Source organism: Tachypleus tridentatus, chromosome 10 (genome assembly GCF_004210375.1).
Source record: "Tachypleus tridentatus isolate NWPU-2018 chromosome 10, ASM421037v1, whole genome shotgun sequence".
Classification (NCBI taxonomy): Eukaryota; Metazoa; Arthropoda; class Merostomata; order Xiphosura; family Limulidae; genus Tachypleus; species Tachypleus tridentatus.
This window is the reverse complement of record NC_134834.1, coordinates 135,774,298-135,790,140: the sequence shown is the minus strand read 5'-3', so window position 1 is coordinate 135,790,140 and position 15,843 is coordinate 135,774,298. Positions and strand designations below refer to the sequence as shown.

Here is a 15,843-nt window from a genome sequence, read left to right as displayed (position 1 = left end):
CATGAGTGTACTTGTTTACGTGTGTGTGTTTGAGTATATGTGTGTGAGATAGATGTCAGAACAAGCTACCTAATGGTTTTGTATTCTATACCATCCAATTTATGATGCTTATCAAGTTGTCAGTGAGTTCTTTAGAGCTCATAAGTGGGCGATATAAACCCATATGTAATTATGAATAATTTACCAGACAGCAATTTGCCTAACCATGTCACACAAAAAAACTCTCTATGTCTATTTCTTTCTCTCTCTTCAAAAATGAGTAGCCTCAATTGAATGAATTTGATTAAGCATTTAAAAAAAAAAATTAATACAAAAAAACTTTTCGTAACCCAGGCCTAGGCTACATTATTTCGCCCCTGCATAAAAGAGAATATGTCTTGAGTATGACAACTTCTATGTTGAATGAGAATGACCATTCATATGGGTAGCATTAAATTCTATGAGGAAGCCAATACTTTTTATTAAGTTTGTTTGTTTTGGAATTTCGCACAAAGCTACTCGAGGGCTATCTGTGCTAGCCGTCCCTAATTTAGCAGTGTAAGACTAGAGGGAAGGCAGCTAGTCATCACCACCCACCGCCAACTCTTGAGCTACTCTTTTACCAACGAATAGGGGGGATTAACCGAAACTTATAACGCCCCCACGGCTTGGAGGGCGAGCATGTTTGGCGCGACGCGGGCGCGAACCCGCGACCCGCGGATTACGAGTCGCACGCCTTACGCGCTAGGCCATGTCAGGCCGCTTATTAAGTAAGAAGCATCAGATTTAAACAAGTTAACCAGGACCTCAAGTGAGTTAATTAACAGAGGGATACCACGATGTAACAAAATCAATTAAGGATGTTGATATCAGTGTCCTTCAATCGTTGTTCAGGTGATATTTATAAGATAATCATGGCTTTACTTATGTTGTAATGAGAATGACCTGGTTGTTTTAATTACACGTGATGTTTCTTGTGAACTAAAAAGTATTGGACGTCCCACACAACTATCATATTCGTCCAGGATTTGCAATTAACCTCTCATGTGAGTGGCCTAAGCAGGTCACGTATTTCTTGAAATAAAAATTGTATCTTTTTCTTAACCTGAAGATGACCTAGGAAGGTCGAAACGTTGTTCTCTCTTCATCAACAAAAGTGCTAATAACCATACCAGCCGTTCTGAGGTCACGTATTTATTTCAATTACTTTAAAACACAGCAGTTTCTTTACATTTTATAAACTTTGGGTATTGAGCTACAACATACCACAACCAAAAAATATTTCTAACGCAAAACACGAGTTTTTTTCCTTAGTTTGATATTAATATGTACCACTAATAAAATTAATATTATTATTTCATCATATCCTCGTGAGGATGATATATCTGATTTGTCATTGAGAGATGTCGCTCAAAATGCCGGGAAGGTACTTGACTGAAGAGCAGTTGACGGGATTTGATCATTATAAAGTAAGTATTTCTTACTTTCATGTTTAATCTGCACTTACTTATCAGCATCTTTGAAAAATGCATTGATAGTGTGTAGGTACTAGGATTTATTAATTGTTTTACCTGACGAGTTAGTTCTTTTTACGTGCCGACTGATATTGATAATGTATATTGGTGGTGTTGGTACTGCCCACTGCCATTATGAGCAATGAGACTAGTATAGTACTATTCGAGATTATTATTACCGTTAGTCGTAATAGTACTTTAGGCTACTATATTGCAACTCATACGATTAAAAACAAGTTTTCAGCTTTTAAAGCTTTATAATTTATTTAACATGATAGTAGTAACATATCTACGCATTGAAATATTTTTACACTGGGGAAAAATACTGCTAGAATACTTGCAGATTATCAAAATTTGTTTAATATTCTTCATTTTTTCTTATGAAAATATACAGAATACGTTTCGTATTTGCATATTAAGTTTTTGATTTAAGGTAATTTTTCTTCAGCACTTGGTTATAGCTATCTTTTTAAAGTATTTTAGGGAATATAATGTGTGTTTGTGTAAAATTACAATAAACAGATTATAAAGTTTGAAAAATTAGGATGGTTTAATTTTTAAAATAATTGTACAAGTTAATGGAGATATTATTTAACTCCATACCAACCCAGTGAGTGTATAAAATTAAAGTATTTCTTAATTATTGCATCAGTGTTATTGCTTTTACTTATCCTTATCTCATCATACAATTTCTCATTAACATTATCCATCTGATTAGGTGAACTATAACAATTATCAGATAAAAATGTTCTGTTTTCAGAACCCTGATTGTAACCTTTATTGATTATAGTGATTTGACTGTAATCTTGACTACCACATTTTTTGTCTCCATTCCCAAGAGGATACAGTTTATTCATTATAGAAAAAGCTACAACACCCACTCTTTGACAAAATACCATAATTATATGATGTATAACATGGAATTTTAAAATAAAATGTATCAATGTTCTCTAATTAAGTTTCACTTCCATTATAATATAATATCCCATATCCTTTAGAGCTTGAATTAATTGATCTTGTTTCTGATACTTCCAACATTAGAATAATAGTAACTAAGTTTATTCTTAAATCTAGCATGTTTATTTTAAGGTATGACCAATTTATAGAATTTAAGCTTTACATCTGTTTTTTCTACCAATCCTCCTCTGGCAGGCCTAGATTTCCCATTATTTTTTATTCACATTTTTCTAAGACTTCTCATCACCATACAAGTTTAGCTTAACTTATCATTAATGAATATTTTAAGGGCTTTAAATATCACACTATCTTGTCTGTTTAAATGGAGTTAAAGTCATGCAAATAATGTCAGTTAGTTTCAAAACCAGTCTTTAGTCCTGCTAAGTAATTCATCTCCAATTTATCTGAAATGATCATTCTAAAAAAGGTCACACACATCTTTCTGATTTTAGACACCTGTGAAATAATTATTTATACTTTTTTCATGTAGTTCTTATGATTTGTACTTTGCCATCATTTATTCCTACATACAACATAAAAACACAATACAGTTAAACTGTTAACATTCCATAGTGTATTGTATTGTAGCAACTGGCAAACAAATTTTTGTCCCAATATTTTTGTACTTCTCACTACAGATAACTTTTATCAATATTCTTAATGAAAAAGTTCTACACTACATTAACTGTTGCTTAACTCATTCCTTATTACATCCCTTGGGTATAGTGCTCATGAAACCCTGGCGTTGCTACAGTGTCCTTGTTTGACATTGTAGTGCATCCCCTCATAGGGCTCCATGGTGGGTGGGATCAGTGGGCACCAAAATTTCCCTTTCTTTATTATGGATATTCCAATTAAAAATCTTAATAAAATAGTGAAAAAACAGTCCATAGGTAAATGACCTCATCTTGAAGATTCTGAGCAGCAATCCTCACTATCTGTACCAACTGTTGTACCTAATTTTCTTATATTGAATTCACTTTCAAACAAACTTTTAGAGCAAATGTCTCCCTTTTTCATTCAGAAAGGACTAGAGGGACTTGCTGGCTCTCCAAAGTCAGTAAAGAAGCTTTGATATAGTGACATATTGGTGGAAACATCCACATCTAAACACAGTGAACTCCTTTTGCATTCAAAGGCAACTGGGGATATACCTATTGAGGTTACACCTCATGCTACTTTGAATTCATCATGAGGAGTTATTGTTGAGAGGGATTTGAAGAACATCCCAGGGTCAGAGATTCTCGCTGGTTTCTCCACCCAAGGAGTTTCTGCAGTGTGGCGTATATCAACTCGCAAAGATGGATTTATGGTGCTGACCAACATCCTCATTCTCACATTTACGTCACCATGCCACCTGCCACCATCAAGGCAGGTTATTTTAATTGCAGAGTAAGGCTATACATTCCAAACCCTCTCCGATGTTTCCAGTGTCAACGGTTCAGTCACTGGAAGACGTAATGTTGTGATTCCTTGATGTGTGCTCATTGCAATGGCAAGGACCATGAGACCTACAAGTGTGAAATGGACTCTCATTGCATCAATTGCAATGGCTCTCAGCTGTCACACTTTTGCTCTTTCCCTAAATGGTTGGAAAAAAAAAGTGGTGCAGCATATGAAAACAGTTCCTAACATTGCCTAACCTGAGGCTGGAAAGTTGCTGTCCACCATCTCATCTTGGACATATGCTGTTGCACTTCGTTCCACAACTACAGTGGGAGTGCAGACAGATCTCTCTGTTTCTCCTAAAGAATCGTTCTCCAAACAAATGAAAAGTCTTTTGACTTCTGTATTTAAAGAAGTTGATGAATCAACTTTAAAACCTATCTCTGTACATTTCACCAAACTCCAAGATTCACATCTTTTGGTTCCATGTACAGACATTTTCTCTATCTCTGCACATTTCACCAAACTCCAAGATTCACATCCTTTGGTTCGAGGTACAGACATTTCCTCGGATATATCTTCTCCCACCTCAAGATGCAAAACAATCATTTGTTCACATCCTCAGTCTTTGGAATCCCCTTCCAACAGTAATCGACCCAGAGCAGGATCCATGGAGGTTGATAGACCTCCCTCAAATAAGGACAGTAAACAAAAAAGACATGGTCATAAATAGAAGAGTTCTCCACCCAATTCACCTACACATAAATAAAAATGGACACCCTGATACAATGGAAATGTCGAGGTTTACGTTCTAATCTGAATGACATTAAAACACTGATTGCTTCCAACCATTCTGTTTGTCTTTCCTTACAGAAAACAATTCTGAAACTTGCCAATACAGTCACCTTTTGGCAGTTTTCTTTATACAGAAATGACAGGCTATGTGATGGACAAGTGCATGGAAGGGTGTCAGTGTTAGTTGATCAGCATGTGCCCACCCTGTCTTTGCCACTTGACACACCCTTGGAGAGCATAGCCATGTGTGTTTCCTTGGGTTATACCATCACTGTTTTTTTCTCTCTACCTGTCACCTGGAGAGACATATGATCAATCATACCTTGATGCTCTCATTGAACAGTTGCCGTCTCCCTTTTTCATCCTGAGGGACTTTAATGGACATCATTCCCTCTGGGGAAGTGCTGATATTGATAGGAGGGGTCATTCTGTAGAGTGTATGCTCTCTGATCACGACCTTTCTCTTTTCAATATGAGTTCTTCTACGTATTTCCATGCACCTACTCAGTCTTTACTGCTATTGACCTCTCAATTTGCTCCCCTTTACTATTCTCCCATTTTTCATGGAGGGTGGACAATAATCCACGAGGCAGTGATCATTTTCCTATAATTTTGTCAGAGACTGGCCATTGTCGATGCCACCAGACCTGCATGCCCAGGTAGAAGCTGAATCGGGTAAACTGGCCCTCTTTCACTGCTCTCACAGAACGTGATTCTGCTATCATCTGTAAGCCATCAATAGATGACTGTGTGGGAGCAGTAACTGACTGTATTATACAAGCAGCTGCTTAATGTATTCCTAAAACTTTGACACATTTTCCACTAATCCTCATCCATAGTGGAATCCCGCCTGCCACTTGGCACAGAAGGCTCACAAACGAGGCTGAGATTCTTTCTGTAGATATCCCACACTCTTGAACTGTATTGCTTTCCAGCGGGCCTATGCACATGCATGATGGGTAAGACGTCAAAGCCAAAAGGACTCTTGGATTAAGTTCACAACCAGCATATCTTCTACCACCAGTTCCAAAGTCATATTAGACAAGATTCAAACGTCAGTAGGCGATATAATTGTCCCACTCTCGATCTTGCTCTCTGATGGCCAGGACGTAGCTGATACCCGGAGCATTGCCGATACTCTAGGTGAAAGCTTTTGCTGGATATTTAGCATTTCTCTTTCTTCTTCCATCATCTTAGCCATCAAGACTTTGGCAGAGTGATCACCTTTTTCCTTTCAAGCTGATTGTCTCTATGACTATAATCATCCCTTTACACTGGTGGAACTCAAACTGGCCCTTCATCAGTCTGGCAGTACATCTGTTGGACCTGATGATATACACTATGACATGCTGCACCATCCTTCTCTTGCTATTCTTTGGATTGTTTTTAACCAGATCTGGCAGGAGAATATTTTTCCTGATGCCTGGTACCAGGCTATTGTCCTACCTTTCTCAAAGCCTGGGAAGGATCTCAAGATTTATTCAAACTGCCGTCCAATTGTTTTGACGAGCTGTCTCTTTAAGACCTTAGAGAGGATGGTTAATGCTCATCTTATTTGGTTCCTCGAATCAAACCAACCTCCTTTTGCCCACTCAGTGTGGGTTCTGATGACAGCAGTCCACCATGGACCATCTGATTCAACTTGAAATGTCAATCAGAGAAGCCTTTTTCAAATGACAGTATCTTGTGTCAATATTCTTTGACATTGAAAAGGTTATGATACAACATGGTGGTATGGCATTTTGTGAGATCTTCATATGTATGGGTTACGTGGTCATTTTCCTATTTTTATTTAAAAAGTTTTAATGGACAGGAGATTCTTAGTTTGTGTGGGTTTGACACTTTCCTGTTCTTTTCTACAGGAACTTGGAATCCCTCAGGGCTGTGTTCTGAGTGTCGCACTTTTCAGTATAAAAATCAATGCCATCACTGAACAACTCCCTCTCACTGTTGCAAACGGACTCTATGTCAATGACTTTCATATCTCATGTCAGTTGTCGAACATGAGGTATATTGAGCAGCAGCTACAGACTGTCCTTAATTGTTTACTGAAGTGGACCACAGGAAATAGCTTTAACTTCTTTCTCTCTAAAACCATTTGCATGCACTTTTACTACCAACAGGGTATTTACCCTGATCCTGAACACTGTATTGGTGAAGTTGTGCTGCCTTTGGTCCCTGAGACTAAGTTCTTGGGGCTTATCTTTGACCGTAAGCAGACCTTTATACTACACATCGAGCAGATATGGGTCAAATGTACAAGAGCACTGAACATCCTCTGTGTCCTCTCTTCCACCACTTGGGGAGCAGATCGACGTTCTGTGCTAAAGATATATCGTGCTCTTATTCGATCAAAACTTGACTATGGATCACTGGTCTATGGCTCTGCCAGGCCATCGGCCTTAAAGATGCTAGACCCTATTCATCATCAAGGACTTTGGATCTGCACTGGAGCTTTCCACACTTCTCCAGTTCAGAGCTTATACATAGTCTCGTGAACCTTCTTTGCATCTCTGCCGTTTCCAACTGTATTTACTATATGCTTCTAAACTTCATTCCTTACCAAAGCATCCCACCTAGGCTTGTGTTTTCCTTCTTCGATGGGCCATGGTTTTTCAGACCCAGACGGTCTGCCATTGCTTCTTTTGGCCTTCGTATTCAGGTACAGTTGTATGAATTGGGTCTGTCCTTGGATAACATTGCTGTATCCACTGGTCAGCCCATCCCAACATGGCTTCTCTTACAGTCCCCAAATGTGACCTATCTTTAAGTCATCTGAGAAAAGTAGACAGTCCCGATTGGAAATACTGTGTTATTTGCTGAACATCTTTCGAACCATCCTTCCATTCCTATTTATACAGATGATTCTAAATCAGGTAACTGTGTGGGCTCTGCCATGGTTTGCTGTGGTTTGGTGGTTGCATGCAGAATCTCCTTTGTATTAACTGCTGAACTGTATGCCATTTCTCTTGTCCTATATCACATAGAAGCTAAGCAGTACTCAAACTGCACTACTTATACTAACTTGCTTAGTTCTCTTCTGGCCCTGTAATTGCTTCATGTAGGTTTACACCCTGTTCTTGCCGATATTCAAAACCGACTGGCCCATTTCTCTTTAACATCTATTCAGTTTTTCTGGATACTGGGCCACGTTGGTATTCGTGGGAACGAGCTCACCGACACTGCAGCTAAGTCTATTTGCTCTGGCACTATCACTGCTCTGCCTGTCCCTATGGTCTTGTATTCAAGGCTTGGCTCCATGCCAGTTGGCAGTCAACTTGGAGTGAGCAACGTGAAAACAAGCTTTTCCAAATAAAACCCTGCATTGGACTTTGACTGTCTTGCTTCCACAAGGATCTGAAAGAGGAAGTTGTTCCAACTAGACTATGCATTGGTCTCAGTTTTTTAACTCATCATTTTCTTTTATCTGGAACTGATGCACCAGTGTGTTGTTTGTGTAACACTCAGATCACAATAAGCCACATTTTATTTTTTTGTCATTGTTATGACTCAACGATGGCACCATTTTAAGTATATTCTGTCCCAAGGTTTGGCCATAACGTTAGACAGTGTTATTGGTAATGATGACACTGTCCACCTTAGAAAGGTTTTTAGTTTTTTAAAGGCCACTAATCTTTTTAATACCATTTAAGTTTTTAATTTATACATTACACCTTTTAATGTGGCTTCCTTTTAAAAATCACAATTCATCTTGTTTGATTTGAAATTAGAAACTGGCTGTAACATTTAATAACTCGAAACCAGAACTGGAAAGGCCAATTTCAGGTGACTGACGGTGGTTTTTGTACTTACCTGTTAGTCTTCCTGGCGAGTTATGTTTATTACAGTTACGCTACAGAAAGTCCTTTATAACTTGAATTACTGTAGTTTTTCTCTTGACATTGTAGACTAGATGTAAACATTGGTTTTATTCTGTTTGTTTGTTTTTAAACTTTATTTTGTTTTATCTTAATTTCCCTTTATGAATTTTACTAAATTTACATTTAACTTTTTACCAGATGTTTGGCACAGATAGCCTAACTTCTTTGTGCCATAAAACACTAAATCAAGCAACCAACCAACCTCATTACAAGCAACCAAAGCTTCAAATCTATTAAAATGTGGTATCTGAATACTAAGTAAACCTGTCTGTATAACCCTAGCTTTTTTTTATGCCATGCACAATTATAAGTGATTTTTGATTTCAGGCATATAAAATTGAGAAATATTTTTAAGAGTCAAACTATGAGGGAGAAACGTGTTTGGAAACTGTTCCAGATGGCTTTCTTTACCTATGTCAAGGAATCTACCATAAATAATACTATTTTAAGATTTATTGTTAACCTCAAATATATAAATGATTGAGGAGGGTGGAAGATGTGGAGCATTTGGGCATAAGTGATCATTGGTGTATTAATTTGTTTTGCTGCACATGGAGATAAGGGATAATGATATTTGGTTACAAGTTTTCAAAAAGCAAATTTTGAAGCAATATGACAAGAATTATATACTGTGGATTGGGCAGATTGGTTATTTGGAGATAGTTATCAGATGTGAAAAAAATTTCCAATACTAAATATTTGAAATATTCAAGAGAGAAAGTACAAGGTACAAGTTACAAATCACTGGCAAGTAAATATCAGGTTGGCTCAGAAAGAGAGTTAAAGATAAAAATTAAAAAAAAAGATAATAAATTTAAGAAATTTAAATTGTCTTTAAGACAGAAGATTATAAAATATGAAATTTGGTGAAACAAGTAATTAGGATATCAAAGATGTATGAGAAAAGGTTGGCTGAATATGTAGATATTAACATTAAGGATTTTTTAAAATACATTAAGGATAAACAATGTTTGAATGGGGGTAGGACACTTGAGGGGTGATAAATGAAGACCCATATCTGATAATTATGAGAATGCTGGATTTTTATTAAATTTTGCTTCTTTGGATTTTACTGATGAATATGTAATCAGTATTCCACATTGTGAATAGTAACTAGATGGAAATGAGATTGAAAAAGGTGACTAACATTAATTCTGAACTTATTAAGAAAAAAATGAGGAAATTAGAAGAATGGTAAGGCTTCTTGGCTATATAATGTTTTTCCCAAGGGTTATAAAGGAGATTAAAGATTGGATATGTGAACCACTTGCCACTGTTTTTTGTCAGCCTTTTAATAGTGGGCAGGAATCAGAGAATTGGAAGTTAGCTAATTTAACTCCTCTTTTTCAAGGGAGTTGATAAAATTTGACCCACTATTTATAAACCTATTAATCTTATGGCAGTTGTGGGAAAAGTTTTGGAGAGTAATAAAAGATGCTTTGTAAAACCATTTAATAAAGTTTAGAATTTTATTGGTAGTTAACATGTTTTCACTAAGGGAAAATCTTGCCTTACAAATCTTTTGACATTCTTTTAAAATGTTGCTGCTTATGTATGATAGATGAGGGTAAAAGTGTAGATTTGGTGCATCTGGATTTCCAAAACATACCATCTACCAATAACATAGTTATTTCTTGATCTCCAAGGATTTTACTTTTTTGCTCTTCTAAGCATTGAGAACACTTGCTCCAGTCTTTTATACTCCATTCAAATGCCTTACTGGGTTCTCAGATGACTTTTGCAAATCACCTGGAAACAACTAGTAAGAAGTTAAACTAAATTTTTCAGTCTTCTTTTACTAAGTCAACTTCACATGGAATAATTTTTATCAGCTCCTTTTCTTCAGTTGGTTACTTAGGTTTGTGATGTTTTGGATTTCTCTTCCTTCCTTGTTAGTAGTCATGTTAAACCAGCCTCTATAAGGCTTCAAGCCATGAAAAAATTGTCAAACTTTTATTTATGTCTCCTCCTACTTCACAGATGGTTCTCTTTCCTTTAGAGATTTGGGCATACTTCAAGTCTCATTCCTTAGGGATGAGCACACAAGTGTTTAGTGGTCACTGTGCAACCAGTGAATAGTGTACTCCATTCCTTTGGATATCCTGCCTCCTTACTTGGGAGTAATGTTGTTGATTGTGAAAGTTGTAATTGGATTGAAGCAACATTACTATTGGAGTACCCATTCCATCACCTTATCCCAAGATCCATCTGTTCACAGATGCATCTCTTCAGGATTGGGAGCTTATCTTCAAGGTCAGAGTTCCAGGGTACTTGGATACTTGGCCAGAAGATGGGTCTACCTTATGTATCATCATTCAGAAAGTTCTTTGCAGTATCATGGGCAATGGTTCAAGGTCTGTCTCTCTTGAGAGGGGAAAAATTGTAATGATACATTTTGACAATTTCACAGTTGTATCTCAGATTTCTCATCAAGGAGGCACACATTCTCAAGACCTTTGTTTTTATGCCTTGGGTCTTCTCTAGTGAGCTCATTCCCATTGTATCAGTCTTTTCACATGTCATGTTCTACAGCTAATGAATTTAATTGTAGATTCTATGTCTTGACCCAGCTGAATTCTTGTGATGGAATGGATGCTATATCACAAGGTTTTTCAGTGGATTTACTCACAGTTTGGATCTCCAATGGTCTCGTTGGGACTCTCATCTGCTGTTGTTTTGGTTACCAGTACCTCATCCTTGAGCATTGGAAGTAGATACGTTCAGTCAGGACTGGACAGGATTACATCTGTATGCCTTTACCCAAATTTGGCTATTGCCCCAGGTTCTGACTATGGTTTGTTCTACTTCCTGTTGAGTTCTTTTGGTTGCACCGTGTTGGTCAACTCAGTTATGGTTTCTTCTTCTTTTGTGTTTACAGGAATGTTCACTCCTACCTCATCAACATTGGAAGTCTTTTGAGACAACCTTGATCAGACATTCTCCATTGAGATGTTCAGAAACTCTTTCTTCATGCTTGGAAGCTATGCAGTCCTTTTTCTGACCTAAGGGTTTAAATTCTAATGTTTCTCTGTACTTATCTAAATCTCTCTTTAGACTAACCATGATTCTTTATCATTGGAAATTGATTATTTATTGTCTGTGGTGTAGTAAAAAGATCTATCATATTCCATTTTTGAAATGGGTATTTAAGGAGGGGCTGGCTTTGTCTATGGTGGCATTAGATGAGGCTTCCTTATCCACTTTTTTTAGGTATTCTACATACTGAAAGGTTTTTGAATCCCCAGCTCTATTAGGTCAACTAAATTTTTTTGTATTCTTTGCTCAAATAACTTTTTCAGTTACAAAACTGTAACTGTGCATTGTCTCATGCACCTTTAGAGCTCTTAGCTTCATGTTTGTTGTTTCAATTTTCTATTAACTATTTTGCAGTGGGCTTGGTATATACAAGTTTGTGTACACTTTTGCATAAAAATCTCAAATATTTGTGTAGTCTCTGAAACCTCCTAAATGCATTTCATATGGTTTTTTTGTTGGTTTTTTCCAGTAAAACTGTATTTTGTCTGTTTTCCCTATGTGTGGTCTTTTAATATAACTGATCTTGTAACCGTCATAAAAAAAGTAAAGAAATAAATATAATGCTTTTTTGTGTGCTAGAATGACTAGAAATTATAACACAAAAATAGAATAAGTGTTTAAGTAGCTTGTCTCATAATGTTATATTTTTATTATTTTGCTATTTTATTTGTGCCTGGCTAATATTACATAACTTGCATTGATGTGGTATACATGCATTCATGTTACTATATCCAGTGATATGAAACTGACCTTTAGTCTTTACAAAGTGGCTGTGCTCTGTGGGATAAAAAAAGTTGACAAAGAAAACTTTATATTAAGAGCTGTAATTGTGGGCTTTAGGTGTCAGAATTGAAACTTGTTCTTAAGTAAAGTTTACCTGTCGGGAGTAATTAATTTGTTGGATTGCTTCTCATCTTGTATTTTCTACTCTTACTGACTTAAATGAATAACTATGTAGAAAATTTAATAGTTACTTTTAAAAGCAAACCAACTTTAGAGCTCAATCCCAAACAGTTTTTGAAACCATTTTTTTCATTGTCATACAGAAAAAATATAATTGTAAGAACCCACCCATAAGTGAAAGCAAAGGAGAATATGTTAGTCAAATGTCAACTATACCATATATGCTATAACCAGTGTTGATGAGGCCTTTTGCCAAATACTACAGCTCTTTAAGCTAAATCCATCATAAAAATCATGTTTCACATGAACCACATTAATGCAATGATGACACTGTCATGTAATGATAGCCTTCTACCAATAAGGAGGACACAACCTCTTTGCACAGTAATTCCCCAAAGCATTTGCATTTAAAATAACTTTGCTTTTTCTTTGACATTATCTTGGATGAATGAGTTTTGAAATTATTAATTAATCACGTGAGATTGGCTATCATTTATGGAACTTGAATTTCATTTCAATTTAACTTTTTCTTTTTAATAAAAAGCAAGAATAAAATTTCCTGATTGCTCTTTATAAATTCTAATGTGATCACAGTTTTTACTGTCCTTTGATGATACTGTTACCTCCATGGGATTTGTGTGTTTATGATGGACATGACATTGTTCATTTAATTATGGGTTTCTTTATGCAAACAAGGTCTCGTCCTGTCATTTACCTTTCATGTAAAAGACCAGTTCACCAGTACATCAATGTGCTTTGTTTATTGTATTTTCATTACATTGGGGAAGCTATATTCAGATTAGGTGATGGATTCCACAAATCTCTCCGACTTGTATGCAATAGCATCTTTTCCACTTAGTTCATGAGCACTTAAACTCCTCGGATCACAACAGAATTCACGACATTGTACACTAGTTTTATTACATGTTCCCAAAGGCAAATATGATTGGAAAGCCTAGAACATAAACTTATATTTAAACTAAATTCTTTGCACCATATGAACATTTATTCTTTTAAGTAATTACAGATGTTCTCTATATCTCTTTGACATTCCTGTTAACTTTACACTATCTACACAAATTTCCCTGATTGTTGTTGTTATTATTACTAAATTAACATTTTATCATTTTTTCAAAATTTGTATGTTACTTTTTCTGTCCTTTTAATTTCAAAAATAGTTTTTATCACTGTTATACTTGTTATCCACTTTTCAAAATTGTTTATAGAATTGTTTTAATATTGTTCCTTCTAGCAATGTTTTTGTTAATGTGCTTCATGCAATACATATGTAATTTAGAATCCCTATAATCTAATTCTTCAGTGATTTTAAATCTTTCTATGTAACATGGTTTAAACTGCCTGACGACGGCTTTTGCCCTAAACTTCACAAATATAAAGTTTTACGATAGACATTTTATCAGTTTTGAACACATTTTCATTATTTCATTATTTTCCCACATTTTTGTTTTCCATTCTCCATATTTAAAATTTGACAAGGCTTAACAAATTATGTCAGACAATCAAGTACAAAGTTTATAACTAGAAAAATCATTATTTGCTATATTTTATTTATTTTCTGTGCTTTAAGAAAAATAAAGGAAATTTAAAAATGTTTTTGTAAATGGTAATACATGCATATGTAAGGTATAACTGAAATGAGGCTATATTTTACAAAATACTGGTTCACTAGAACAAGAAACCAAAGACAGGTCATTTTATAAAAGCCAGTTTTATGCTATCAGATACAGTAACTTAGCCAAAAGAACCATAAATGAGTACTCTGATATCATAGAATTCCACTATAATTTATTAAGCTTATAACTAAGATTTGTTTAGATGTTAAAAAATATGAAACTGAGAAGAATAAAGACAACCTGCCTCCTTGAAAACTTGGATCGAAAGAATGCCATAGGCATTTCAAAGAATAAAATAACTAAGAAAACCACTTTGGGGATATTCTATACTGTTAATTGGTTATTCACATATACTATAGTAAGAGTATATAAGGTACCATTTCAAAAAAAGGAAAGAGTTGAACAGGGCCACTGTTTGATTCAATACGTAAGCCATATCTCAGAAAAATAAAAACATGAGGTTCTTTTATATTGAAGCTTGTTTCTCTCAGCTTAAGTTATGAAAGATATACCTCTATTATTTATTTTTTCTAGTCATTTGGTATATTTTAACAAATTTGAAACTGGTATTTATATTCTTTTTTATTTCAAATAAACTGGAAAAAATATTAATGAAATGCAGGGATTGTTGCACATTCATAGAATTACTATTAAAAGTATCCAAAACAAAACAAGCACTGCAGTAAAAAGTACACAAAGTGATACAAATGGCATAGATTTAAAATGATTTTCAATACCTACTCCAGTTGTCATATTTAGACTGCATCATTTAGCTATACAGATGAAAATGCCAGATAAAGTAGGGAATAAAAATCATTTTTAAAATCTATCTGATTAGGATCACTTATTACCTTATATTTGTTTGTGTACTTTTTATTGCATTTATTTTGTTGTAGATAATTATAACAATTCTGTGAATGACCAATGATCCCTGCTTTACATTAAAATTGCAGTTTTTTTTTTTGTTTTTTTTCCCTGTTTGATATTTTCAGTTTTTATATGCCTGTGGAATGGACATAGCATCTATAATCTGTCAGTATGGCCAAATCCCTGACAGCTATAACTTTTACAAGAATTAAAATGACAATCACAAGTTTATAAAATGTAATCCTTACTCTGATGTACAAGTAAGTGTACAAAGCTGTCAAAGTAGGGATTAAATTTTATAAGTTTGTGATTATGGTTTTAATTTTTATTTCATTACTTTTCTTCACAGGATCCCTGCTTCATTTTAAAATTTATAATTTTACTTTTTTGTTATACATGTATAAAATATATATTTTACCTTCAGAAACTGTTGCAAGTCTATCCATCAGTATGTAGCATTCTCTGTTGGGTTTAATTGATTTGAAAAGACACTTAACATGCATGATATGTTTATCAGTTATAGAAATTCAGTATACTTTTATTGAAATATCAAAAGTGCATACCCACATATCAGTAAAATAAGCTGGAGAAATCTTGTAGAGATGGTTTGAACTGTCTAGGGGGCTATCCCCACTGATGTGATAAAGTAGGTAGGTGGTAGATTAAAATTTTTTTGAAAGTGTTATACTAGAAATGTTATCAATTTTTTTAATCTATTATTAGTATATATATGCCTAATACTTTGAAGGGTTAGTTTTTTTTTGTTTTTTTTTTAGAGTAATGTTTCAGGGTGTTAATTATTTGGCAACTTTGTCAACCCCTACTATTAAATATTACCATACTTAACAGGATAAAGGCTAGCTTTGAGATATTTTAAGGGTTGAATTTAAT

General features: G+C 35.0%; 1 protein-coding gene across 2 annotated transcripts in view; it reads left to right on the top strand.

The window, feature by feature from the left end:
• Positions 1 to 1,322: 1,322 nt before the first annotated feature.
• Positions 1,323 to 15,843, top strand: part of LOC143230395 (ethanolaminephosphotransferase 1-like) — a 68,771-nt gene continuing 54,250 nt past the window's right edge. The window contains exon 1 of one of the 2 annotated variants that reach the window (XM_076463896.1): positions 1,323 to 1,448. In XM_076463896.1, coding sequence (XP_076320011.1) covers positions 1,383 to 1,448 — 66 coding nt within the window. In that variant the 5' untranslated portion in view covers positions 1,323 to 1,382. The remainder of the gene's footprint in view (positions 1,449 to 15,843) is intronic. The other variant, XM_076463897.1, reaches the window with a different exon arrangement.